Here is a 26,502-nt window from a genome sequence, read left to right as displayed (position 1 = left end):
CCTCCTGTTGCTGCACAGCACCAATACTTCCCAATTCAAGTATTGGGAATATCCTCTTAAAACACTGCGTGATGCTAATCTCTGAGCAGTTCACATCTCCAGTAAATTGTGTATTGCAGTAGAAAGTGATCTCTCACGGTTCTTATGTATTTTTCGTGTTTACTGGGTATTGTAAACCTTGCATAACACCCTGGGACCCATATGAAGTGCCTCTGGTGTGGCCGGAAGTGCTCCAAAGCAAAGAAAGATCATGAAGTTACAAGAAAAAGTTGAATTGCTTAATATGTACCTTAGATTGAGGTCTGCAGCTACAGCTCTCAGCCATTTTAGGATAAATGAATTTAGTGTAAGGACTGTCTTTTTTTTTTTTTTAAAGGAAAATAAGGAAATCATTGCTGTAGCTCTATGAGCAGATGTGAAAACCTGGTACTTTTTTGTGACATACCTTTTATTTTTTTGTGTGAAATACTTTTTATCTTGTATTGAAAATCCAACTGTTGTGTGGGTGCAAGATTGCTGTAAGAAAGAAATATTGATTGATTCTAATATGATTTGAGAATATACCAAGTCATTATATGACAACTTAGAGCAAATGGAAAGTGAAGGATCAGAAGCCAGAGAATTTAATGCCAGCAAAGGATGGTTTGATAATTTTAGAGAGGTTTGGCTTAAAAAATGTCAAGGTGACAGGAGAAACAGTGAGTTTATGCTCACCAAGAGGCAGAAAATTGATGAGTTTCCAGGTGCCATTAAGACAGTCATTGAGGAGAAGGGATGTCTGCCTGAACAGGTTTTTAATGCAGACAAAAGTTACCCTATTCTAGAAAATAAAGCCACAAAGGATATTTACTAGTAAGGAAGAAAGAACAACTACCAGGATTTAAGGCAGGAAAGGATAAGCTAGCTCTGCTGTTTTGTGCAAATACAGTCAGGTTTATGATCCAGATTGCCCTTATATATAAAACTGCTAACCTCTGAGCCTTGAAGGAAGAGATAAACATCAAGTGCCAGTCTTTTGGTTGTACAACAAGAAGAGCCAGACAACAAGAACCCTTTTTCTGGATTGGTTCCATCAATGCTTTGTCCCCGAAGTCAGGAAGTACCTTGTCAGTAAGGGACTGCCTTTTAAAGTTCTTTTGATATTGGACAATGCCCTTGGCCACCCAGAACCCCAAGAGTTCAGCACCAGAGATGGCAAAATGGTCTTCTTGCCCTCAAATACAATTTCAATTCAGCCTCTAGATCAGGGGCTTTAAGACGCATTACATGCCATACTTTATGGAAAGGATTGTGAATACTATCAAAGAGAACCCAATAGAGCATCATGAAAGTCTGGAAGAATTACAACATTGAAGATTGCCATCATTGCTATAGAAAACGGTATAAAAGCTTTTAAGCCCAAAACAAATTCTGCTGGAGAAAACTGTCCAGATGTTGTATATGACTTCGTAGTAGGATTTATAACAGAACCAATCAAGGAAATCATGAAAAAGATTGTGGATATGGGAAAAAAAAGTTGGAGGGCTGAAAGGTGTCAAGGGTATGGAGTTTGGAGAAGTTCAAGAACGAATAGACCCACATAGAAGACGATTTAATGGAGATGAGTGCTTCTGAACCAGTGCCAGATGATGAAGAAGGTGTAGAAACAGTGCCAGCAAACATATTGACACTAGACCATCTGACAGAAAGTTCTGATTATTCTAAACTGCTTTTGACTTCTTTTATGACATGGACCTTTCTATGATACGGGCAATGAAACTAAAGCAAGTGGTGGAAGAAGTATGGGTACCATTTAGAAACATTTTTAAAGAAGTGGAAAAGCAAAAAATGTCAGACAGAAATTACCATGTACTTCCATGAAGTTACACTGAATATGCCTGCCTCATCTGCCTTCCTTCCACCTCCTCTGCCTCTTCCACTCTGCCATCCCTGATAGAAGATAAACAACCATTCCTCTTCCTTCTCCTTTTCAGCCTACTAAATGTGAAGGCAATGAGAATGAAGACCTTTATGATGATCCACTTCCAGTTAATGAATGTAAATAATCATTATGCTATATAGTTAATAAACTTATCTGTTGTTTTTGTGTGTCTTTGTGTGAAAGTCTAACCCAATGGCAAGAACTGTAGGAGACATTTTTTTGTGTCCTCCTCCTCATCATGTAAGACATGTATAGAAGTGGATAGCCTATCCTTACATAGGCATAAAGTGAATAGTATTTTACAAAATTAAGAATATATTTATTTTCTTACTGTTTTATAACTTTGCTTTCAAAGAATTGTATTACTGTACAGTATGCCTTTCTCATAATTGGACAAACTGCATTATCAGCCTATCATCACAGGTAAGTGGTTTTTTAAAAAAAGTAACAGTATTTCTAATACTGTACTATGAATATGACTGTAAAGCTATATGCCATAAAATATTAGGACAACTCATTCATTAGTGTATAGCCTAGGCTACCATGAAACAATCGTATCGATTATACTAGGCTTCCATAAAGCAATCATAATGTTGCTGCTTCGTTGTCAGTGCATGAATCATCATACCTGTAAATAAATATGAATTTCTTTTTCACATTATCTTTTCATTTTTGATGTCTAGTGTTAGTGATGCATATAACATCCAGTGTTTTGTATCATATAATATTGATGTAGGTACTGACAAACTGTTCATCTTGTAAATAGATGATGTAAACTTAACAGTATTGACAAATAGAGTACAGTACTGTAGATGTATTTTCCTTATGATTTTCTTTAGTTTATTGTAAGAATATATAATACATATGTGGAATATGTGTTAATTGGCTGTTTATGTTATTAGTAAGGCTTCTGGTCATTAGTAGGCTATTAATAGTTAAGCTTTTGGGGAGTCAAAAATTATACACAGATTTTTGACCGTATGGGGGCGTTGTTGCCCCAGTCTCTATGCTGTTCAAGGGTTAACTGTATATTAAGTAGTATCGAATATCTTGACCCTGTCTCTTTCACTGTCTACTGCCACTAACTTATTTCTTCTATCTGGAGTATTATGGTGCCTTGTATTCTTTGTTCAAGATCCTTTTGTGAGATGACTAACCATTGCCTACAGATTATGTGTCAGCCTTTATGGCATGGTGATGTAAGACATCTTTCGTGATGTCCCTCCCCATTTCCAACCTCTTTGCCTGCTAATTCTACCTCCAGCTATACTGAGCTCAGTTAAGTTTTCCCTGAATGTGCTGTGGTCTCCTTTTTCTTTGTATTTTTCATTTCTTCTCTTTGTACAAGGTTTCTCCTTCTCTCTTTTTCCTCTCTCCATCTGGTAACCTCCTCATCCTTGGAGGGTGGGTTCCAGTGTTGGCTCCTAATGAACCCTTTTGTAGCACATACTGTCAAGCGCAATTGACTATTCTTTATTTGTGCCGTCATTGTCCCATATGCAAATGATGCTATCATACCATTTAGATACATTGCTATGATTATTTTTATCTAATTAATCTTTTGAATAGTTTATACATTCACATGGTTTAAATTTTAATAAATATAAAGAGGTAGATAATAGAAAGTCTGTAATCCCATTCCTTATTCACTCAGTCTTCCTGAAGGAAAATAAGTAGCTACTGTTTATTTATTGTCCTAGAGATTTTTATGTATATACAGATGGATACAAATATATTATTCCCCCCTTTCATAATACTGATAGCATATAATATGTACTATTCTGTAATTTGCTGGATTTGAGAATGTAAATTTAAAAAAATAGGTTAAGTCCATCTCCCCAGCTGGACTAAGCTTGAGATGAGGAGCTATTGTTCATACTTGTATTCCTAGTGTTTAGCTCTTTGCCTGTTATAGAAGACATTAATATGAGTTAATAAAAATGTATGTCACAGAAGGATATCTGTAGAATTTTTTATGTACTTGGATTTTTGTTGTATTTGTTAGTTGTAACTGTTTCACCAGGCTTGAACAATGTGATTTTGGTGTTGATTGAATTTTGTATGTTGGGAATGGAATGTATTAATTTATTACTAGGAGAATTTCACAAGTTTTGATTACTGTTTAAAAAATGAATTTGCTGTAAGGCATTCGGTAGTTTATTCCACAGATGGTCATTGATTGTGTTCCATATGCCAGACATCGCAGTAGCTAGAGGGGAAGACTTAATCAAGAAAGTATTCCTTTGATTTCCCCCCCCCTTCCACAGTAGAGGCAGAAAGGGAAGGGGATAAAAGGCATAGAGAGGAGGAAAGGTTTGCTTTGGTGAGTAGGGGGACCTCCTGAAATAGTAGGAACAGAAGTAAGGACAGGTGGTAGTAAGTTTGAAGGTGGAACAGAGTAGAGTCAAAGTTTCAAACTTGATAGGTCTCTCTCTTCTGTGGGGGAAAAAAGGAAACGGGGCCATGGAGAATGGGAAAGGGAAGCAGTTGATGATGAAATAATTTTGATTGATGGGTCAGTTTTGTCATAAGAAACATCAGAGAATATCAAGTTTGTTACTTCCAGAATGATCCCATTCCTTGAACTATCAATTCATTATTTCCTTCGTTGGATTGTATTTTCCTTCTAGAAAGCTTTCAATCATCAGGATTTTTTAAGTTTTTAGATTTATTATGTAATACCAGAAGAGTTTAAGATGCTGTATAGTAATTTTGAGCTGTAAGCATTCATAGATGTATTTTCCAGAATGTTAGTAAAAGAAATACTGAGCAGAGGAAGAATTAGAGGAAGGAAAGGAGTAGAATTGATTTTTAAAAAAATCTTTACTTTTAAAAATTGTTTATATGAAAACCAGAGAACTTCCTATATCAAGGAGTGCAGCATTAGCTATTACTCTATTAGGGTAACTGAGACAGATGATATTTCAATACATTAGGTATTTCATTGCATTACACTGAATTTGATATCTTAATCCTTAAGCTGATAAATGAGCACTTCTAAATCTAAAACAATTACGGTTTTCTTCAAGAAGAGTTTGATGTATTTGTAGAGTATATTAAAAGTTTTTGATTATTAGACTTCCTATAAAATGGAAATGTATGTATTAAAAATGTTAAGTATTGCAAAATCTTAAAACCCTTTGTGAGAACACCTAATCAAAGTAACTTAAGGCCTATAGTAACGTATAAGAAGAATGTGGTGGTTTTACATGAATCCATTTTGGATACTTGGGAAAGAATTGGTTTTTGTTTTTTTTTGAGTTTGTTTTTTATAATATAACAAAGCTATCAATGTTTTGAGGGAAATGACTTAAGATGATCCCTGCCACCTTTTTCTCCCCTTGTAGGCGTTTAACCAAGGAAAATGTGAAGCCTTCTGGAAGACAAATTGGGAAATTGAGCCACAGCAATCCAACCATTTTGTTTGATTATGTATGTTTTGAGGTTAATATTATTTTAAGGGATTTTTCTTTTTGTTGTCTTTAAATCAGCACAAGCGGAAATGGAATGATAAAATTCTAAAAATGGTAGTTTTAGGGGAAAAAATCTTTAGCAAATGAAACATCATATAATTACTCTAAAAATAAAACAGCATACAATATATTTAACACATTCATCTACTCTTCTGGTCATATGTAACTGCTACTACTGTTAACAGTCTAACATTGTCTTGTTTACCCCTTGTTGATTTATAAAAATATCAATAAAGAGATGCATTATTTTTTATTTTAGTTGTTAGAAACAGTTGAATAGCATTTCTTTATGATTCAGGTATAATACTTTCATATTTAGAATGAGATTTATAAAAGACATTTTACATTTATCATTCCAAAGTTCAAGTTAATATGTCCTGGAATTATTTTCTAATTGGAAAATGTAGCCTCAGAAAATATTTTCTAAAGAAATGATAGAATAGTAGTTTTTGCATAAATACAAAGTAGAAGGAAGCTGCTTTAATTTTAAGCATTATTTCTTTTGAAAAAAAGTATAGCCATTATTTAGCACCGAAGTTCTCTTTTGAGTTAATGCCATCTATTCATTGTTGCTGTCTTTCAGATCTTGTCACAAATACAGAAGTATGATAACTTAATAACACCTGTAGTAGATTCATTGAAATACCTCACTTCATTGAATTACGATGTTTTGGCCTGTATCCTTTCAAGTGAAGTAATACATAAATTTCACATTTCATAGATCTTAATGATGAACATTTACTTTCTTTTTTTTTTTTCTTTTTCATTCTAAGTTCCATTAGTAACCATATGAGGTTACTCCCATTGACTGATGTAAAGGTTGGCCAGTCAGGAGTGAGTTTGTACGTGTGTCTGTGTTGTGTGTAGGGAGAGAATGTTCAGTTTACTAAATGGGGTAATATAGGTGGAATCTGCCTTGCTGAAAGATGGAAAAGCGGCTAAAGAAGAAAAGTCGGTACTACAGTGAGTGGAATTTTCAATAATTCTTAATAACTTGAGGCTAACAATTTATTTTTCCCCCAAGATGTGGCATTTTGTTGTTTTGGGTCTTTGTTAGAGATGTAGTGACTTAAAATTTTTCCTTAATGTGTGAAAGATTGTATTATTGAAGCTTTAGCTAATCCAGAAAAGGAGAGAATGAAACATGATGACACAACCATCTCAAGCTGGCTTCAGAGTAAGTATTTTTATTTTTCCAAGAATGAGATTTCCGTCTTTTGTAATTGCTGTGTTATGTATTCTATTACCAGTGTTAAGAGCCTGTTTGTTAAGAGGTCTTGAGAATACCTAGCCGCTCAGCTTGCTCTTGGAGTGTCTAAGTCTTCGGTTGTGTAAGGCGGTTCATATAGTACTCATTTTCCAACTCAAGAGTCTGCTATTGGCTATGATAGAATTTGTGCAAGCATTACTGGGGAGTTGAAAATTCCCTTCTATTATTTTAGGGGAATTGATCTTAAGGGAACTCTTCTCATTTCCATCCTGAGGTTTCAGTCATCTTAAAAGAACAAAAACTTGGTTGTTAACAGAAACCCTAGTTTTGTTTTAAATTTCTTGTGCTTTTGATTTCTAGCAGTGAGTTCTCTTTTCTTTTGACCTATTGTTTCTGATAGCTGAATCTTGTAGTAGCTCCCCATTGCCCTTTAAAGTCTGAAATCTGGGATCCCTGGGTGGCGCAGCGGTTTAGCGCCTGCCTTTGGCCCAGGGCGCGATCCTGCAGACTCGGGATCGAATCCCACGTCGGGCTCCCGGTGCATGGAGCCTGCTTCTCCCTCTGCCTGTGTCTCCGCCTCTCTCTCTCTCTCAATGTGTGACTATCATAAATAAATAAAAAAAATTTATTAAAAAAAATAAAGTCTGAAATCTGCATTAAAGTCATACAAGTAAGTTCTTTTGGGATCAGGTCCTTGCTTGGTGTATTAGGGTCATCTTTTGCCCTTCCCTAATATTCTAGGTTCCAGTAATACTGAACTTGTACTTTCTGTGGCCCTTTTGCACATGTTATTGCCTCTACTTGGAATACCCTTCTATGCTTACTCATTTTCTCCACCACGTCTTCTACTTACAGATTTCAGCTTAGGGGTCACTTTTCTTCAGAAAACTTTCCCTATTAGTGCTCCTGCCCAAAAGTTAGAATTACATGCTCCTCTCTGTACTCCCATGGAACCTTTTATTCATCATAGTTATTTCAGTTTACTTTTCTGTATCCCTCACTTGACTCTAAGCTCCTTGAGGGCAGGACCTGTGTTTTGTCCATATCCTTTAAGGTGCTCAGCGAATAATTGTCGAAAAGGCTACAGGTCACTTGATTTTACTAGGATTTTCTCTTGTCTTTCTGAGGTTTGCTCCCTCCTAATGATGTGGTAAGGACTATTGGTTAAAATTGGTCTTTTGTTTGCTTCTAGGTCTGGCAATTCTTTACCTGTTTGCTTGCCTCTCCACAACTAGTAGCATATTTCTAGAGGAAGATAGGGTTTTTTTGTTTGTTTGTTTGGTTGATGGCTTTTGTTTGTTTTTGTTTTTGTGACTCAAACAGTGGGGCAGGTGTTTTGTTGATGATTCAAATTTACTGAGTGAGCTGCAAGATTTTATTGTGGCCTAACAGGCTCTGGAATCAGGCCTTATTGGTTTGAATCATTGCTCTACCTCATACCAACTATGTGACATGAACAAGTTGCATGATATATCTGTTCCAAATTTTCTTCATTTGATTGGTTTATACCAACCTGAGATGATTATTGCAAAAATTAAATGAATTAATTAACATAAAGTGCTTACATAGTACAGTGCTTAGCATATGTATGCTCAATAAATATTAGCTATTATTAATTGTAAAGCTCCTTTCAATGGCATCAGCAGTACAATTATTCCTACCTCATTTTGTTTTAGAAATTGAGTTAGTTGAGAAATGCCACTTAATATTGTGTTTTTTTGTTTTATGAACTGTTTTTTAAAAGCCCTATTTTTTTATTTCATATAGGTCTGGCTAGTTTCTGTGGTGCAGTTTTTCGTAAATATCCAATTGATCTTGCTGGTCTTCTTCAATATGTGGCTAATCAGCTAAAGGCAGGCAAAAGGTATTCATAGCAAATTATATGTAAATGAAATTCAATAAGTAGACTACTTCTGGTGGTATTGGGATATTGAGATTGCTATTATTCGGAAAAACTGTTTTGTAGGCTTAAGTAGAATAGTTGCTCACTTATTTATATGGAATTCTTTAATAAAAGAAATTGTAATTTCATACATAAACACTTTTTTGCAGAATGAAATGTAATTTTTGGCTATATATGTAACTTATTAAAAAGAATTCATTTTGACTGCCTGTTAGGCTCTTGAGTAAATGGTTTATATGGTATGTTATAAATCCTCTTATGAGAAAACGTATTACATTATTGATTTTGCTGCTGGACAGTAATTGGTAGGAACATTTATTTTGAGGGTGTACACAGAATTTTTTAAAAATAAATTTTTTAGAAATTTGAACCTCGGAGATACGTACAGTTTATATACCTTTTGGGCAGTGTCCTCTTTTCTTTATGAATACTATTCATATTATTATTTTATTCTGGAAAAATATTACTATTTAGAGTTTGAATTAGTATGTCTATTAAACCTCATCAGCAGTACACTGACTAGAATCAAATAACTAGAAATTATTCCAAAAAACTTTCTGGTAGAAGGCAAACCAAAACTTGTAAAGCTATCTAGTGTTCCACCCAAGTATTACCTAAGTAATTCTTGACAGATTATTATTTTGGATTAGGGAAAACAAAAAAAATTTAGATTTAGGATTTTATCAGTATTTCACTCACTATGCACATCTGTCCACCATTCCTATATACTTTGCTCTTCTGTGTCTATGGGCCAGGAGAATATAACATTATTTTAAAATCTAAGTCAGTTTTCTGTGCTGTGAATATAGTTTTTAATTAAAAGATAGCTTAAAGAAAAATTAAAACATTCTATTGGTACTTGTTGCATACTAATTTGCATGAGGGCTCTCTTGTTTTCATAAACTATGTTTAGGGAAGGCAAGACAAGTTGAGAGAGTAAGCACTTAAGAATCCTCAAAACCTGTGCTTTTTGTCTGTTATTAACTTGTGTTTTGAGTATGTCTGGCTTTACCTTTGGAAAAACATCTGTATTTGTTTTGTAGGAAAGGAGGTTTCCACTTTATCTTCATTACTTAACTAATTAAAGAAGATCTTGAAAGTTATAAGTTGTTATTTCCATTGACAGTCCTAAACTTTGAGAATTAAAATTCATAACTATTGGCACAATAACATGTTCTTGAGGCTGTCATCTTAGGCTCATACACCACAACTTGGAACTTCATTCCCTTCCCTTTTTTCTTCTCTTCCTCACTCCCTCCATTACTTCCAAGTGTTTGTGATTGCTTAGAGAGATGGCTCTATACCACCAAATCTATGTATTGGCCACCTTGTACTGGAGGAAAAAAATGCTGTGAAGAAGTGAAGGGGATTGAGAGTACACTTAAACAATGATGAGCACTGAATAATGTATGGAATGTAAATCACTATATTGTACGTGACTAAAACTAATATAAACTGTTAATTGTGCTTGAATTAAAAAAATAAACATTAAAATATGCTATGAAGTGCTACTGGGTGAACTGATAAAAATGAAATATGCACTATAAAGTATTAAATCAATGTTAGATTTATTAAAATTGATAACTATGCTGTGGTTGTGTTAAGAGAATAGCTATATTCCTAGAAAATGTACTCTTAGGAAATATACTAGGAATTTCGGGGGCAAAATGTGCCCTTAAAATGATGTTGCTTACTAAATAAGTTAACTCTCAGATGGTTCAAAAAAACTGTATGTGTGTGCGTGTATGTGAAGAAAGGGAGGGAGAGAGAAAACAAATGATAAGACCAGGAGTAAGAATGTTTTAATATTAATAATAGGTGAAGTCGGGGTAAAGGTTATATTGGTGTTCTTTGTACTATTTTATATCTTTATATTCTATCTGTAAGTTTGAAATTATTTGCAAGGGAAAAAGCTAAACCTATTACATGCCCCAAATATTTTCCAGTATAGTTCTAGGAATGCAGTTTTCCCTTAAATACCGCTCCAGCCCCTCCTCCTCCATATTTATATACAAATAATTTAGGGATTCTCAGCATATTAATTATAATATATATAGTCACTTTTATGTTTGAAGTTTCAACTGTAGACTTTCTTATTTTTTGTGAATAGTTTTGACCTGCTTATATTGAAAGAAGTGGTACAAAAAATGGCAGGAATAGAAATTACAGAGGAAATGACAATGGAGCAACTAGAGGCCATGACTGGTGGAGAGCAACTAAAAGCTGAGGTGAGAGTTGCTAATTTTTTAAGTTGACTTTTTAAGTTCAAAATATATGCATACTCATACTAAAGAATCCAAACAACACATAAATGCATGAAACCAAATGTCAAAGCCATACATACCTTTCCCTCATGACTGTCCTCACCTACCTTTTAAAAATTGAGATATACTAGTTATTTTAACCCTTTGAAAAAGCTGAAACAAAGTATAAAAGACAGTAATAGATCTATAAGAGAAATAAATATCTAGTCTTCTATAGTACCTGATAGCATAGCTGGTGTAAATCTGAACATAGTTACTCTGTTTTTTAATCTTTTCCACATTGAATAAAGAGTAATTCTTTTTAAGGGACTACAAGGTAGAAAATGGAAAATATGCAGAAATTTAAAGACAATTGACAGTTATCTTTAAGCCAGTGACTGTAATTGGCAATAGTGTCACCAAAATAAATTTGTGAAGAAAGGGAAGGAATGTAAAGTTTTTTTTATCTTCAGAACTATAACTGAACCTTTTTTGTGTTTTTTTTTTCTTCAAATCAGGTAGCATGTGTTAATACATTGTACACTGGTAAATTTATGTCTTCCCTTATGCAGGGTGGTTATTTTGGCCAGATCAGAAACACTAAAAAATCCTCCCAGAGATTAAAGGATGCACTATTGGACCATGATCTTGCTCTTCCTCTCTGTTTGCTTATGGCTCAACAGAGGAATGGGGTAATCTTCCAGGAAGGTGGAGAGAAACATTTGAAACTTGTGGGAAAACTCTATGATCAGGCAAGTTAAAGTGGCTTTTGTGTTTATGTAGAGTTTTTTTATCCTGATAATTGAAAATATGGACTGTGATAAAATTTTTAAAATGTCATTTCACACATCAGCTCTAATGTAAAATAAACATTCTGTGCAAATTATACAATTTAAGAGAAGGCTCCAGGAGATGTAATAATATGTAATAAGGTTCTCAGTTAAGTAGTTAACTTCAAGTTGTTTGCTCATATCTTTACTCATCTCTGGAAATCTGGAATTTCAATCAGAACAAAGTTGATGTGATCTTTATAAAATATATCTATAAATATGAAGCGGCAAAACCTGTGATTAGCCTACAAAATGTGTTTATTACCTACTATATTATAAGGGAAAAAAGATCACATGTATTTTATACATGAAGTTTTCTTAAGGGTAAGGAGAGAAAAAAAAGGCAAGGAGATTCTGTATACATAAAATTGTTACATGTGATGTAGGGTAAATTATTCTGCTACTTAAAGTGATGAACAATACCTTGGAACTTGAGACCTGGTTGACTATTAAAGCCTTAGACTGATCAACTTTTCAGGACCTTGGCATCTTTTTTGGTAATATGATTACGTGATGATATTATAGGTTATCTCTGAAGTTCTTTTAAGTTGTAAAATTTGAATTCTTAAATGTCAATCAAAATATTGTTAAAATGACATAATCATTTTAGAATATTTTTATGTTGGTTTCATAAAATGGTAGCACATTTGTGTTTTTTGTCTTATTTTTTAAATTTAGTGTCATGATACCCTGGTACAGTTTGGTGGTTTTTTAGCATCTAATCTAAGCACAGAAGATTATATAAAGCGAGTGCCTTCTATTGATGTGCTCTGTAATGAATTTCATACACCCCACGATGCAGCATTTTTCCTGTCTAGGCCAATGTATGCACACCATATTTCGGTAAGTGTAAGTGTCTTTGCTGCCATTCAAGAATGATTCCAAATTATTTCTTAACTGTAAATATATTTCAGTTTGACACATAATAGATTATGTTCTTGGGGATTTACTCTTAATACTCATCTCTCAGCAGTGTACAATGAAAATGCTCCCTTTAAAAGTAAGTCTTAATAGTACTATAATTTTACTGTTACTATACCACCAGTTGTCCAGGTTGATGTCTTATGGGTCCTTTAGAACTTAGTGCTCAAACATTAATGTAAATGAGAGTCCCCAGCAAAGCGTCTTCAAAACGCAATCCCATGTCCCCATATTCTAATTTAGACCTGGGAATTTGTTTTGTTTTTGTTTTTGTTTTTTTAACAAGTGCTAGTTGATTCTGATAACAGGAAAATATGGTATGTCCTTCTGCAAAATGCTCCTTTCCTTAGTAACAATATCCCTGTCAGTTTACTTGCTAGTCATACTGCCTTGAGAGAAATAAAGACAGACTTACAGACAGACTTAACCACCCCCAGATACTCTAAAAACGTTTATAGGCTGTGTTATATAACTTCTCAGAAAGGTGTATTCATAGTTCTTGTTTTATTTCTCTCCACCTAAATGAGACAACTAAAAAGAGAAAACTACAAAGCAAACCTTCCCAAGCAGGACATCCGCACAGTGACTGAAAGGATGGTAGGGGGAAGAGGAGACCGCCCTCCTCCCTCTTCTCTTTTTTTTTTTTTAATTTTTATTTATTTATGATAGTCACACACACAGAGAGAGAGAGAGAGAGAGAGAGGCAGAGACATAGGCAGAGGGAGAAGCAGGCTCCATGCACCGGGAGCCCGACGTGGGATTCGATCCCAGGTCTCCAGGATCGCGCCCTGGGCCAAAGGCAGGCGCCAAACCACTGGGCCACCCAGGGATCCCTCCTCCCTCTTCTCTATCTGCCACCTGTACTTTTGCCTGCCGAGCAGTGACCTCTAATGGGAATTGACTTCCTTTTCCTTCAGACCATGGTCAAGCCTCTGTTTGGAAACTATGGTACTTCTCTACTCTGACTGGAGCCCCAGCATATTCTTCACCTTTGTGTAGGCTTGAATTCTGGCCCTTCTGTTTATTTGTTGTTGGTTTTAATCTTGTACTGTGTAAGAAAAGTTTTCACTATAGATTTTGGGGAAGGTCTTGGTCTTAAACTATGATCCCTTCTTTGTTCCCAGTAGGAATGTAGGGTTGTGTAGTAGAGGTGTGGAGAAAAGATGCTGAGAAATTTGGAGTCTAATTGATCATTTAATCGATCGACCATCAGCTGTTAGTGTTTACATATCAGCTGCTAAGTGTCCTACTTCCCTCTAACAACTACCTGTTAATTGATTTAATTATCACTTTATTAGCATTATGCAGTAATACTGTGCTATATTCTTCAGAAGGGAAAAGGGGACAGGAGTAGGATTAGGTCTCTTCCCCCCCTTTAGAATCTCTCAATCTAGAAAATTGTGTGCTCTCTTTGCATAGTTATGTCTCGTGTTGTCTCCCCACCCCACAGTAGATCAGTTTCAGCTATACAATAGGGGACCTGATTTCTTGAAGGACTGAGGTGGGAGAATTGCTTCATCTCAGGAATTCTGACCTGCCCTGTGCTATACTGAGAAGTGAACACACTAATCAGTGATATTGAACCCTAGCAAACAGGAACACCTGGTTTCCTGAGGTTGGCTGAACTTTTCCAGGTCAGAAATGGAGCAGGTCATTCATGCCAGTAGCTACCTTTTCCATAGCCTGTGTACAAAAATCTAAACAAAGAAATGCCATTTCTGTCTCTGGGTTGCAGAGGGAAACAAAGAACTATATAGAGGTGACTATACAGCTAAATCAGGGATGAGTCTGTAACTGATAGGCCACGTAACATCCTCTGGAAAAGGAGTTCTTTGGAAACCTTGGTTGCACTGGATGGACATCCAAACTTCCCTGGGGATCCTTGCTCTTGCTTCTTGGATGAGAGCCCATTTTGAAGAACTTTTGATGAGAGGGTAGGAGTATTGGAGGACTGCTAGGACCCTTCCATAAATTAGCAGGCTCTCATGGGAATAATTCAGCCAACCAAACACTGTTCAGGTTATGGCAACAAGAGCTTTTTGAACAGGAATTAGAAGTATAGCACTAACTGTGGATATCAGTTCTATGCCATAGGTTTAGTGCACTGGATGACTTGAGATGTAGAGCTGTCATGTCTCTCCATTTGACTAAAGGTGTAAGCTTGGAGAGGAAGTTTAACTTCAGACAAGGAAATATTCATCTTAGTTAAATATGAAATATAGCTGTCTTTTCTGATCAAGCCTGTTTTTTTTTAAAACTAGATAGGAACTAAGTGGGCACCTAGTAATAGAAGTGACAGATTCAGAACCCGAGAACTGGGGAGATGGGGGTTGTCCATACCCCATCATTACTTTCTCATACCTAAAATCCTAATTTTAAGTTATAATTATTGAGACTCACCTTGTAACTCAGTTCTGAAAGAAAGGCTTTCTCTCAGTTTATGTTCTAGATCTTGTCCAAATCAAGTAGTTAAGCTATCCTATGTAGGGAGTTTCAGCACTACTTATCCTATGTTTTGTTAGAACTTTAGCAGATGTCATTCTGCTTCACATAGATTGATACTAGTTACCATGGACAGGACCAGCTCTCAAAGTTTTAAAACCCTTTCTTTTATTCCTGCTACTATTCTCTCAGGTCTGTGATGTAATTGGGACTTCTCTCTCATAAGTAATATTGTTTGTAGTTTTGTCACCTGTGTGGTCTCAATAATTATCAGCATGCTTTCTTAAATGGGGTTAACAGAAGATAAATCTTCCCACTTAGAGAAAAACTGTAAGATTCTCAGTTGTAATTATATTTTAATAATTGTAAGTTGCTGCTTGAGATACCCTCTGGAACAAAGTACTTGGTTTGTCTTCAGTCCAGTTAGCCTGGTGTATAGAGGCACTCAGGAGGGAAGACAGCTGGAGTGTAAGGAGCCAAGACTCTTGCCTATCACAATGTAGAACTGAAAGTGGAACCTTTGACCTCTGATCTTCTAGTTCTGGGTTCTGTGTTTAGTACAAACTGTGATGATTTAAATGCTTTTCTAACAAAAAAGAAGTGAGTTTTAGATCTTCATTGAGGTTCACCTTCAGGAATGATGCCTAACCCAAACAAAATTTTCATCCTAAAGAGACTGAAGGACATGAGATAATAGCAACAATACTTTGTGTTATTTTCTTTTTTACATTTGGTATTATACTCTATGATCTAATAATGTAGTTCCCTCCCACTGTACTAACAGATTCTTTTCCTCATACTCTTAAAAGTTTGGCCTTCCTCAGACTCTCTTCTAAATTAGGATTAACCAGTCTGGCCTAAAAAAGCTGCAGTGTCCATTCCCACATGTTTTAAACTCTAATACACCATATCCATTCATAGAAAGTCTTATTTAGGGGCACCTGGGTGGCTCAGTCAGTTGAGGATCTGCATTCTGCTCAGGTCATGATCCCAGTGTGTCCTGGAATCGAGCCCCATGTTGGGCTCCCTGCTCAGTAGGGATTCTGCTTCTCTCTCTCCCTCTGGCTTTCCTGCTGCTCGTGCTCTCTCTCTCTCTCTCTCTCTCTCTCTCTCTCTATCTCTCTCTCTCTCTCGTGCATGTTCTCTCTCTCTCAAATAAATAAAATCTTAAAAAAAAGTCTTATTTAGCTTAGTAGTAGGGTGACCAGCTTGTCCTTGTTTGCTTGGGACTTTGCCAGTTTTGGCACTATACTCTTGCATCCTGGGAATCCCCTCATCACTCTACTTAGCAGCAGTCTCATGGTAACTTTCTCATAGCCTTTTTTTTTTTTTTTTAAATTTTTTAATTTATTCATGATAGAGAGAGAGAGAGAGAGAGGCAACACACAGGCAGAGGGAGAAGCAGGCTCCATGCTGGGAGCCTGATGTGGGACTCGATCCCGGGTCTCCAGGATTGCACCCTGGGCCAAAGGCAGGCGCCAAACCGCTGAGCCACCCAGGGATCCCCCCTCATAGCCTTTCTTAATGTTGATCCAATTTCTTTCTTTTTTTAAAAATAATCTCTATACCCAACATGGGGTTCAAAATCACAACCCTGAGATCAAAAGTTGCATGCCCCACCGACTTAAGCCAGCCAGGCATCCCAATCCACTTTTTTTCTTTTTTCTTCCCTCTAATCTACTTTCTTAATTAATAAATTGTAATGGCGAATAGGGGCTATGTGTAGTAATAAAACATTCTGTGCTGGTTGGCTTATTACTAGTTCCATTATGCTTCTTTACTAGTGTTAAGACCCTTTACTTGGTTCTCTTGAAGATCTTAAAGCAGGAGTGGAAATCCTATATGTTCAGTCCTTAATGTAGAGTAAGAGAGAGTAGGGTGGGGGATATGGATGGTGGAGGGGATATATATACACTATTTATTTACATAACAGGTCAGGTTTAATAAGAATCTTCTGAAAAGCTCCTGGTGAGCACAAGGGACTAAAGATTAGAACATCAAAAAAAAAAAAAAAAAGATTAGAACAGTTTCCAGGGATGATTTATCTTAAAATAAATGCCATTGGTAAGAACTTAGAATTCCTACAACAGTTTTGATTGGCTGTCCTCTGATTCTTGAGAAGGAAACATTGGTTTTTATACTATGAAAGTCAGTACTATAAATTGTATTGTGTTTGTTTTTACTTTTTATCTCCAGTCCAAGTATGATGAACTTAAAAAATCAGAAAAGGGAAGTAAACAGCAACATAAAGTTCACAAGTACATTACATCATGTGAAATGGTGATGGCTCCTGTCCATGAAGCAGTGGTCTCCTTACATGTTTCCAAAGTCTGGGATGACATCAGCCCTCAATTCTATGCCACATTTTGGTCATTGACAATGTATGACCTTGCAGTTCCACACACCAGCTATGAACGGGAAGTCAATAAACTTAAAGTCCAGATGAAAGCAATTGATGACAATCAGGAAATGGTAGGTCTTTGTTCTAGTAGGTCAAGTACAGCAATTTTATGGTATTAATTCAATTACCTATACTTTGTATTAGCTCAGGTTCCTTAAATCTATGATCTTACTGCTATATAATATTTTTCTAAGTGAGTTTGTGGTGGGGGCAGGGCTTGGTGAATTAATACATGACGGTTATGTTCACACAAAAGGTATTTGAGCTTGCCTTTTTTTTTTTTTTAACTGAAGACTGTGTTAGCAACTTAAAATGATCTGTGTGACTTCAAATATAAGAGCATTAGGAATTCCCCAAAAGAGAACTCTTTAGGAGAAGGCTTTATTGAAGAGGTGAGTCTTGAGCTGGGTAGGCTTTGAAGATAGATTGTTTGGAGATAGGGAGGCAGATTGGTCACTCAAAAGCTTCAGCAAAGGTGTGAAGTAATTTAAGGTTTAAAGAGACTACTTTTACTGTCGTGAATGGGTTTAGTGATAAATTTGTGAATGGTTAGGATGGACCAGATTATGTAGAACAGTGAAAGTTAGAGGACTTGATAAAATTGAGAGCTGAGTTAGATTCCTTAGCAGGGAAGTGATAATGGTAAAAATGATAATTGAAAAGATTACTCTTAACAGTGGTATGAAGAATACATTTGTTAGGGGAAGGGACTGGCATCAGGCCTGAGTCCAGCTAGGTGGCTCTTTGGGTAATTCATTGTCAAGTACTGAGAACATGGATTATTGGTAGAGGTAGTGGGAATGCATGAGACTTGGTAAGCAGTTGGGATACTGGAATGATGGAGAAAGAAGAGTCAAAGATGACTTCATGCCTGAGATTAAAAGTATCAGTGCTAGGAAGATGGCTTGTTTTGAGGGGAAGACCAGATTTTGGATTTGTTGAATGGAGGTGAAAGCACATCCAAGTAGACTCCTCAGTATCCCTGTGAAATAATTAATATGAAATATCAGCATTGATCTCTTTTTGAATTTTTTAATTAAAAGAAGGGGAGGTAATGTGCTTGTAGTTAGAAAAGTATCTAACTTATACTTTGTAGCCTCCAAATAAAAAGAAAAAAGAGAAGGAGCGTTGTACTGCCCTTCAGGACAAGCTTCTTGAAGAAGAAAAGAAACAGATGGAACACGTACAGAGAGTTCTACAAAGACTGAAACTGGAAAAGGACAACTGGCTTTTAGCAAGTAAGTTGTTGGAATTGTTACATTCCTGCTACTGCCAAATTACAAAAGCAGACCTCTGTAACTTCAGATGTGTTGAAGTGTATTATGTTTGTATTTCAGCTCAGTGTTCACTATCCCATTCTTTGGTTATTCATTAAGGCAGAGTCAACCTCACATGTTCACTGAAGGAACTGATGTAGTTTGCTGGTGAAATTAATTAATTTACAGTTACAATATTGGCATCTTATCATTCAACTTTTCTGTATGAAATCATGTTTCTGGAGAAATATATAGAGAGAAATGTCCACAGAGTGCAAATGAAAGTTTTATCCCAGGCATGACCTTTTGGTTACAAACTACAAAGAGTTTGTGGGTTTTTTTTATAACATTCTCTACACTAAAATTAATATGTTGTCATGTTTAATGGCCTTGAGGCACTTGAGGAAGAAGTTTACCACTTAATATATTCTTCCCTTATTTTTAGAATCTACCAAAAATGAGACCATCACAAAATTTCTACAGCTGTGTATATTTCCTCGATGTATTTTTTCAGCAATTGATGCTGTTTACTGTGCTCGTTTTGTTGAATTGGTACATCAACAGAAAACTCCAAATTTTTCCACACTTCTTTGCTATGATCGAGTAAGTTCTTTTTATTGCAACCTTTAAAAAAAAAGTCTCACAAAGATAACTAAAATTATAATCTGTAGAGGTTTTATTGTGTGTATGGTTAAAAGCATGAACTCAAGAGCCAAGTGCCTGAACTTGAATCCTAGCTCTGCTACTTTCTAGCTATATGATCTTTGGCAGGTTTTTTTTTTTTAACTCTCTGTGCCTCAGTTTTCTCATCTGTAAAATGGAATGATAGTACTCGCTTCATAAGATTGTTGTGGATTAAACAAGTCACTGCACACAAAAGTGCTCTGAATAGTGCCTGACATATAATAAGCACCCCTGGTAAATCTGTTAACTCGTAATATGGGTTTATACGTTTGTCATAATAGGTAGAACTCTCTTCTTAACCTTCACTCCCTCAAGAAACAACAAAACAGCTTACACCTTCACACATACATAAAAGCAGGGATGCTTTTCAGTATAGTCACATTTATGTATATTTGCATCTGGCTTTTTTCTTAATAGTAAATTACTGCATTTGTGGTTTAAAAATGTATATGTCATAGCATGTCAGCTGCCTATTTCTGGTTTCTATCAGCCTTACCTCTGCTTACTGTCCTCCTAACCCCAGTAATATCTATGGTTAAGTCTTTGTTGAAGAAGTTATGTTGTAATAATAATGATAGTTTTTTCATCTGTTATAAATCAGTTTTTCAAATAAAAGTTTGTTGCTCTATGAATGTGCTGTTTCCTCACAAATGCTAAAATCTTTGGTTTCTGGAATTGTGACTCTAAAAGGACAAGATACATTTTGACTAACCTGTTTAGTTTGTTATTATTTGCTATAACATAACCTTTTAATATTTTGAACTAATTTTGACCTTGATTTTTCATTTTTCAAACATCTTTCCTATAGGTTTTCTCTGATATAATTTACACAGTTGCAAGCTGTACTGAAAATGAAGCTAGTCGATATGGGAGATTTCTTTGCTGCATGTTAGAGACTGTAACCAGGTGGCACAGTGATAGAGCCACATATGAAAAGGTATGACTAATAAACACCCTTACATTTTACTCATGTATGTAATAACAACCACTTTCAGTAATCCTTAGGTTGTTTAGTTCTAAAAGGGAAGCTGAGTTTTAAGATTGAGTTATAAAACAGTGTTTAAAATTTAAACATCATTCATTCATTATTAAAAAGTGCTTTTTAAAAAAATCCTATCTCAAACTGACATTCCAAATTAATACCGTTGAATAAGCTGAACCTTTCTTTGAGAACTACCTGTCTTTCAAATACACATCTTGTTTTTGCATGGAATCATTAATCTGGTCCACTTAAGTTTTCAGCTTCTGCTATTTTGGGGGCAGAATTTCTCTTTAACAACCTTTTTTTTTTTTTAAAGGAATGTGGAAATTATCCAGGATTCCTTACTATATTACGGGCAACTGGATTTGATGGTGGAAATAAAGCAGATCAATTAGACTATGAAAATTTTCGACATGTTGTACATAAATGGCATTACAAACTAACCAAGGTAAAAAAAAATATGTTTCTCAAAGGTGGTTTTTTTCTCTTTATACTTAAACTTTTATAATAATAGATCTTAAAATGTTTGTTGTAGGCATCCGTACATTGCCTTGAAACAGGCGAATATACTCACATCAGGAATATCTTGATTGTGCTAACAAAAATACTTCCTTGGTACCCCAAAGTTTTGAATCTGGGTCAGGCTTTGGAAAGAAGAGTACATAAAATCTGCCAAGAAGAAAAAGAGAAGAGGCCAGATCTATATGCATTGGCTATGGGGTAACACAATTATACTTTAATGTGATTTATGAGACTAGATGACAGAAGGATTCTGAAGACTTTAAAATGTTTTACAGTGTTGAAGTTTATCTTCTGCCTTACTTCAGGAGATTATGGGAGATTATGCGATCATGTTCCCACAGGCTGGTGAGAGTTGTCACTTCTGATTATCAGCTTCCGGTCTATACTGGATGATAGTTTCAAAAGTCATATATAATATGTCTTGATTTGGAGGAAATGTAATTTTATCATCAGTTGAGTTTTGGATCTTCACTAGTGGGAAAAAAAGGCATCTTAGTTTAAGGATTAGTTACATTGAAATTTTTATTTTTAAGGAAGCATCTGAAAAAAAAAAAGAAAGCATCTGGGGCTCTCTATAAAGACCTTCAGGAACTTATTGAAAATTAATATTTTTTATTCTCTGAAACCAAGTAGCAAAGTGAATAACTTGCCAATTTTATTCTTTTAAGCTCCATGTTTGTGCTTTTGATTTGTATTTGTATATTTAAACACTTTGTGCGACTTTCAGCTACTCTGGGCAGTTGAAAAGTAGAAAGTCATACATGATACCTGAAAATGAGTTTCATCACAAAGATCCCCCTCCGAGGAATGCAGTTGCCAGTGTACAAAATGGGCCTGGTGGTGGGCCTTCTTCATCGTCGATAGGAAGTGCATCTAAATCGGATGAAAGCAGTACTGAGGAGACTGGTATGCTTATTTCTAGAAATTTATAAGTAATAGTTTTGTTTCCACCAATTTAGATCTTTTATATCACATGACAAGTAAAAATGTTGGCTTGATATTATAGTTTCTATCTTAGGTAGGAATATTTAACTATTAAATAATTAGCCCTTTCTATTTAATTTCTGATCATTTTGCTGTGAAATTGTAGTTTATTTACAGTTAGGGGCTTGTCAAATAAAACCTTACCTTTATTTCAGATAAATCAAGGGAGAGATCTCAGTGTGGTGTGAAAGCTGTTAATAAAGCTTCTAGTGCCGCACCGAAAGGGAATTCAAGCAATGGAAACAGTAGCTCTAACAGGTAGGAACATTGTGCTGTATGTCAGGATTCTGAATTCTTATATTATATTTTAACCTCATTGGACATGAATGAGAGGGTGGTAAAGACTATGAAAGTCATTTATGTTGGACCTTGGAATTTTATACGTATCCCTAATTTGATAATGTGCTTAACCGTCCTCATTATGTTTTGTATAATGCTGAGACCAACTTTGTTTCCCTGCTGAGTTATGCAGGTGAAGGTAGGTGGTGAAGTTAGAAAAACATTTTAGGATTTAGTGCTTGCTGTGGACATTCTAGGTAAGGATAATGAACATAATAGAAGCCTACCCTGATTTAGACCAGTGATCCATCCAGCCAAGTAATCCAGTTCCTGATATTAGCACCCTTGGTTGGCTTATGGGATAATTTTTGGTTGTTACCTTGTAATCCTCAGAGATTATGAGCATACACATAAAAAGGGCCTGATGTCACTTTAATCATTCTTTTTTAATCTGGTGTTCATGAATCTGGTCATTCATTATTTACTGAATAAAGAAGTACTTCCTATTTACTTGTCTTGAGGTCCTTGAGTTTTCAAAGGAGTACTCTTAGTTCTAGTATTTTTGAAGTCAGAAACCCTTTATGGTTTATAATATGGAATGTTTTATGACTTTGTCTTAAAATTTCATGTTTTTATTCTTAAGCAGCAAAGCTGTTAAAGAAAATGACAAAGAAAAAGGGAAAGAGAAAGAAAAAGAGAAAAAAGAAAAGACTCCAGCTACTACTCCAGAGGCCAGGGTACTTGGTAAAGATGGTAAAGAAAAACCGAAGGAAGAGCGGCCAAATAAAGATGAAAAAGCAAGAGAGACGAAGGAAAGAACACCCAAGTCTGACAAAGAGAAAGAAAAATTCAAGAAGGAAGAAAAAGCTAAAGATGAGAAATTCAAAACCACTGTCCCCAACGTAGAATCAAAATCGACTCAAGAAAAGGAAAGAGAGAAGGAGCCATCCAGAGAAAGAGATATAGCAAAGGAAATGAAATCAAAGGAAAATGTTAAAGGAGGAGAAAAAACACCAGTTTCTGGGTCCTTGAAGTCTCCTGTTCCCCGATCAGATGTTGCAGAGCCTGAAAGGGGCAAGTTTGCCTTTCTTTATTTGTATTTGTTTACTTTTGGCTCTTGTTAATATATAATTGGTTCTTGTCTCCTTGTTTTGGCAAGTTATCTCGGGACTTCATTGGGCAGTGGCGGAGGGCGGGGGACTGCTGCTAATACTTGATGGCCTTAAAAGTGATGTTTTTTTTAAAGTGTTTGGAAAAAGTAGAAATCTATCTTATGGTGACCATTTCTTTTTGTACCAACAGAACAAAAACGCCGCAAAATTGATACCCACCCTTCTCCATCACATTCCTCAACAGTAAAGGTTAGTATAGCCTGAGGAAGGCAGCGTCCATGTTAGGCTCACCTGGTTGGAATACGTGTCCTGACTTCCTTCAAGTCTTGTGCCAAGTATTCACTGGAGCCACTGGAGGTTTTATATTGCATTAGAAAATGAATTTTTTACATATTGGTGGACTGATATTTTTTTCCTATTGAGTATTTTTATTATAAAAATATTAAAACTTCAAGGACCTAGCACTAATTTTGTAGTGTTTCAAAGTGCAAGAGAAATTTTACCCAGAAGTGCCTCACTGCTTTAAGCAGTCTTTTTTGGAGTGCAATGGTAGCTACAAGCAAATGAATCTTTTCAGCAGAATGAAGCCTATTTTTCAGCATAAATATTGAAGAATATATAGCACTGAAGACTTCCTGGATGATACAGGATAAACAAGATACCTCTGAATTCATCAAGCTTCTTGATGAGCATCATACCGATGTGTGCCTTCTAAGAAGGAATCTTGAAAGGAGTTCCATTTTAAAGTCTCCTTGGTGATCAGTTCTCCTGTAGTTGTGTATATTCAGTGAGCATGCAGCTTCTGTTGTATCTTCCCTTGGAGGTTTGTTTATACCCATTGGGTTCCCAACAAGTTGAACCTTGCGTTACGATAAAAGCAGATGTGGCATCCAATCCTACCACCCAGCAAAGAGAAACCCCAGGCATTCAACTGCAGCACAAAATCGTGGGTGTAGCCTTCTTGAAGACTCAGGGTAGCCATTCCTTGCTCCATATTTAATTTTAATTCTAAAGTCATCTAATTTCATGGAATCTTTGAATTTGCAGTACGTTGAACTTTTAAAACTGTAAGTTAACTAATTCCTCATAAAGAGCACTGTGGTGGAATACCGTAATTTATTTCTTTTTCTTTCTTACTTTTTTTTTAAGTGCTTATTTTTGTGGGAGGCATAAGATTCACCATCAGAGGCACTTTGCAAAAAAGTGACTACTCTTTTAGAGAATACATACATTTTGTTTTCTTGTTAATATAATGCCACTGAGTTTTTTTGGCTAGGATTAAAAATGTGTATATTTATGGTAGAGTCATAAGTAAAGTAAGATTTGAAACCTCCCAATTAAAAAAAAAAAGAAACCTCCCAATTAAAGAAAAACTGTGAAAATGTAAGATAATCTTCTTCCACAGTGACCTCCACTGTTTTAACCTTTTTGTGGAGGGAAAGAAATGTTTTGCTTTCTTAAGCTTCTTAACATTAAGTACAGTGTTATGAAAAATGTGGCATTGAAATTTATTTTTAAATTATGAGCAGAGAAAGATTATTTGTTACATTGAGTACATATGATTTAGTTTTTTTTTTAACATTACAATTCCATTACATGGTTTTGCTTTTTTTTTTTTTTATTGTTGATATTCATATAATAATTGACATCACAAGATTTATCCTCACAAGAAGTAGCTGGTTTATTTCCAGGTTACAGCCATACTTCCCAAAGTTCCTCTGGGTTCTGAGAACTATGCCAGCTCACCTGTCATCTCCATTCATTTTCTACAGGACAGTCTCATCGAACTCAAGGAGTCTTCAGCAAAGGTTTGAGTCTTTTAAAATCATCATGCCTAAGTAAAACAGAAAAAAATTCTTCATTTATTTAGTAGATACCTTCACCCTAGTAAATTCAGTAAGCTAGTGAATAACCTTTAAAAATACGTGTCACAAACTGAAACAGTGGATGACAACGGTCCCTTTTAATGAGCTTGTTATGAAATGCGTGTAATGTGGCAACATTTCTATAATCTCTCTCTGCTTGCTGTGTTGTGCATTATCCTTTTATGCTTCAAAATCTGGAAATAAGTTTAAGGTTTGGGCAAGAGGTTATTGATTTATTTTGGGGAGTAGGCTTGCTCAATTTCTCAAAACAAATCCGTCAGGTTATTTTCGGACTTTTTTAGACAACCCCAAAGACCAGAAAATAAATTTGATGCATTCACGTAACTATTCTAAAAACTGAGCCCATCTCAATCCCTAAAACTTTCTGTTGTCTCTGCTGAGCTACCTATTTGGTAGTTGTAGCATAATATCAAGAAGTATGGTTAATGTCAACTGATCATTCTCTTGGAGGGGAATACTCAACTGGATGGTCATGTTTGCATGTCAGTATTGATTCTTGCCTATTACTCTGCTTTCTTGAGTATTCTTCTACTAAAAATAATGTGCAATTTTTGTGTATCTTATTACAGAGTTCATTTCATTATTGTAGTTGAATTGTCCATTGTTCATGTTATTTTGTCTACTTATTATAAAATTTGTACCCTCTTTCACTTTGATTTTCAACTTTGCCTCCTCTTATATCTGCTAAGTATTATCTCTTCCTGGTGGACCAATACAAAATGAAATTTTGAAACAAAGCCAGTTGACATTACTAACTGCTTTTAGGTTTATAGCTTTATAATGAAATGTCTGTGGATATTGGGCAAATAAGCACTAATTTAATAGTTTAGGTTAGCCAATGTGCCTTTGTCCTGAAATTGTAGCATTGTTTTTAGAGTATACTGTATTAATCAAGAGTATTAGCTGTACTGTGTGAATGCTTTCTTTTAAGGTAAAACTCTTTATTGGCTAAATGAAGTATGTATTGCAATACAGTTGGTTTTCATAGCCAGTTTGGGATTGTGTATGTCAGTCTTAACCATCAGTAGTTTGTGTGGGCTATTTTAAATTCATGGGTTAACAATGTTACCTTGTAAGTATTTATTTCCTGAAATATACTTTGAAGCAGTTTGAAACCTGCTGTTATAGTTAACTGGAATTTCTCATCCGTGATGAAAATTATGGTTCCTTACATTTGTGAAAGCCTTTTGAAAACAAAAAACAGGTGAGATACACATGTTATCTCATTTCATGCCCATAACAGTGCTGTAAGGTAGATAGGACAGGAGGGTAGTCTCTTTTTGACAAATAAGAGATTGAAAAAGTTCTTGATTTTTTTCCCAGTGGCATATAACTTGTTAGTACCAAAACTTATACTAAAATTAAGGTTCCTCAAGTATTCTTACCACAATGAAAAAAAAATTGCAAAAAAAAGTATGGTCCCTTGATTCTTAGCACCTATTTCAACAGTAGT

General features: G+C 35.4%; 1 protein-coding gene across 13 annotated transcripts in view; it reads left to right on the top strand.

The window, feature by feature from the left end:
• THOC2 (THO complex subunit 2) overlaps positions 1 to 26,502 on the top strand; it is a 112,791-nt gene that overhangs the window by 70,878 nt on the left and 15,411 nt on the right. For 4 of the 13 annotated variants that reach the window (XM_072744074.1, XM_072744075.1, XM_072744078.1 and 1 more), the window contains exons 16-33: positions 5,269 to 5,365; positions 5,978 to 6,071; positions 6,491 to 6,571; positions 8,372 to 8,468; positions 10,618 to 10,735; positions 11,323 to 11,502; positions 12,259 to 12,423; positions 17,140 to 17,415; positions 18,441 to 18,582; positions 19,046 to 19,203; positions 20,093 to 20,221; positions 20,583 to 20,714; positions 20,802 to 20,986; positions 21,516 to 21,694; positions 21,928 to 22,030; positions 22,695 to 23,125; positions 23,354 to 23,412; positions 24,840 to 24,971. In XM_072744074.1, coding sequence (XP_072600175.1) covers positions 5,269 to 5,365; positions 5,978 to 6,071; positions 6,491 to 6,571; positions 8,372 to 8,468; positions 10,618 to 10,735; positions 11,323 to 11,502; positions 12,259 to 12,423; positions 17,140 to 17,415; positions 18,441 to 18,582; positions 19,046 to 19,203; positions 20,093 to 20,221; positions 20,583 to 20,714; positions 20,802 to 20,986; positions 21,516 to 21,694; positions 21,928 to 22,030; positions 22,695 to 23,125; positions 23,354 to 23,412; positions 24,840 to 24,971 — 2,758 coding nt within the window. The remainder of the gene's footprint in view (positions 1 to 5,268; positions 5,366 to 5,977; positions 6,072 to 6,490; positions 6,572 to 8,371; positions 8,469 to 10,617; positions 10,736 to 11,322; positions 11,503 to 12,258; positions 12,424 to 17,139; positions 17,416 to 18,440; positions 18,583 to 19,045; positions 19,204 to 20,092; positions 20,222 to 20,582; positions 20,715 to 20,801; positions 20,987 to 21,515; positions 21,695 to 21,927; positions 22,031 to 22,694; positions 23,126 to 23,353; positions 23,413 to 24,839; positions 24,972 to 26,502) is intronic. The other 9 variants (XM_026017882.2, XM_026017880.2, XM_026017883.2 and 6 more) reach the window with 8 other exon arrangements.

The sequence above is a fragment of the Vulpes vulpes genome, chromosome X (assembly GCF_048418805.1).
Source record: "Vulpes vulpes isolate BD-2025 chromosome X, VulVul3, whole genome shotgun sequence".
In the NCBI taxonomy this organism is placed as follows: Eukaryota; Metazoa; Chordata; class Mammalia; order Carnivora; family Canidae; genus Vulpes; species Vulpes vulpes.
The sequence above is the reverse complement of the archived record's forward strand: the minus strand, read 5'-3'. Positions and strand labels throughout refer to the sequence as shown.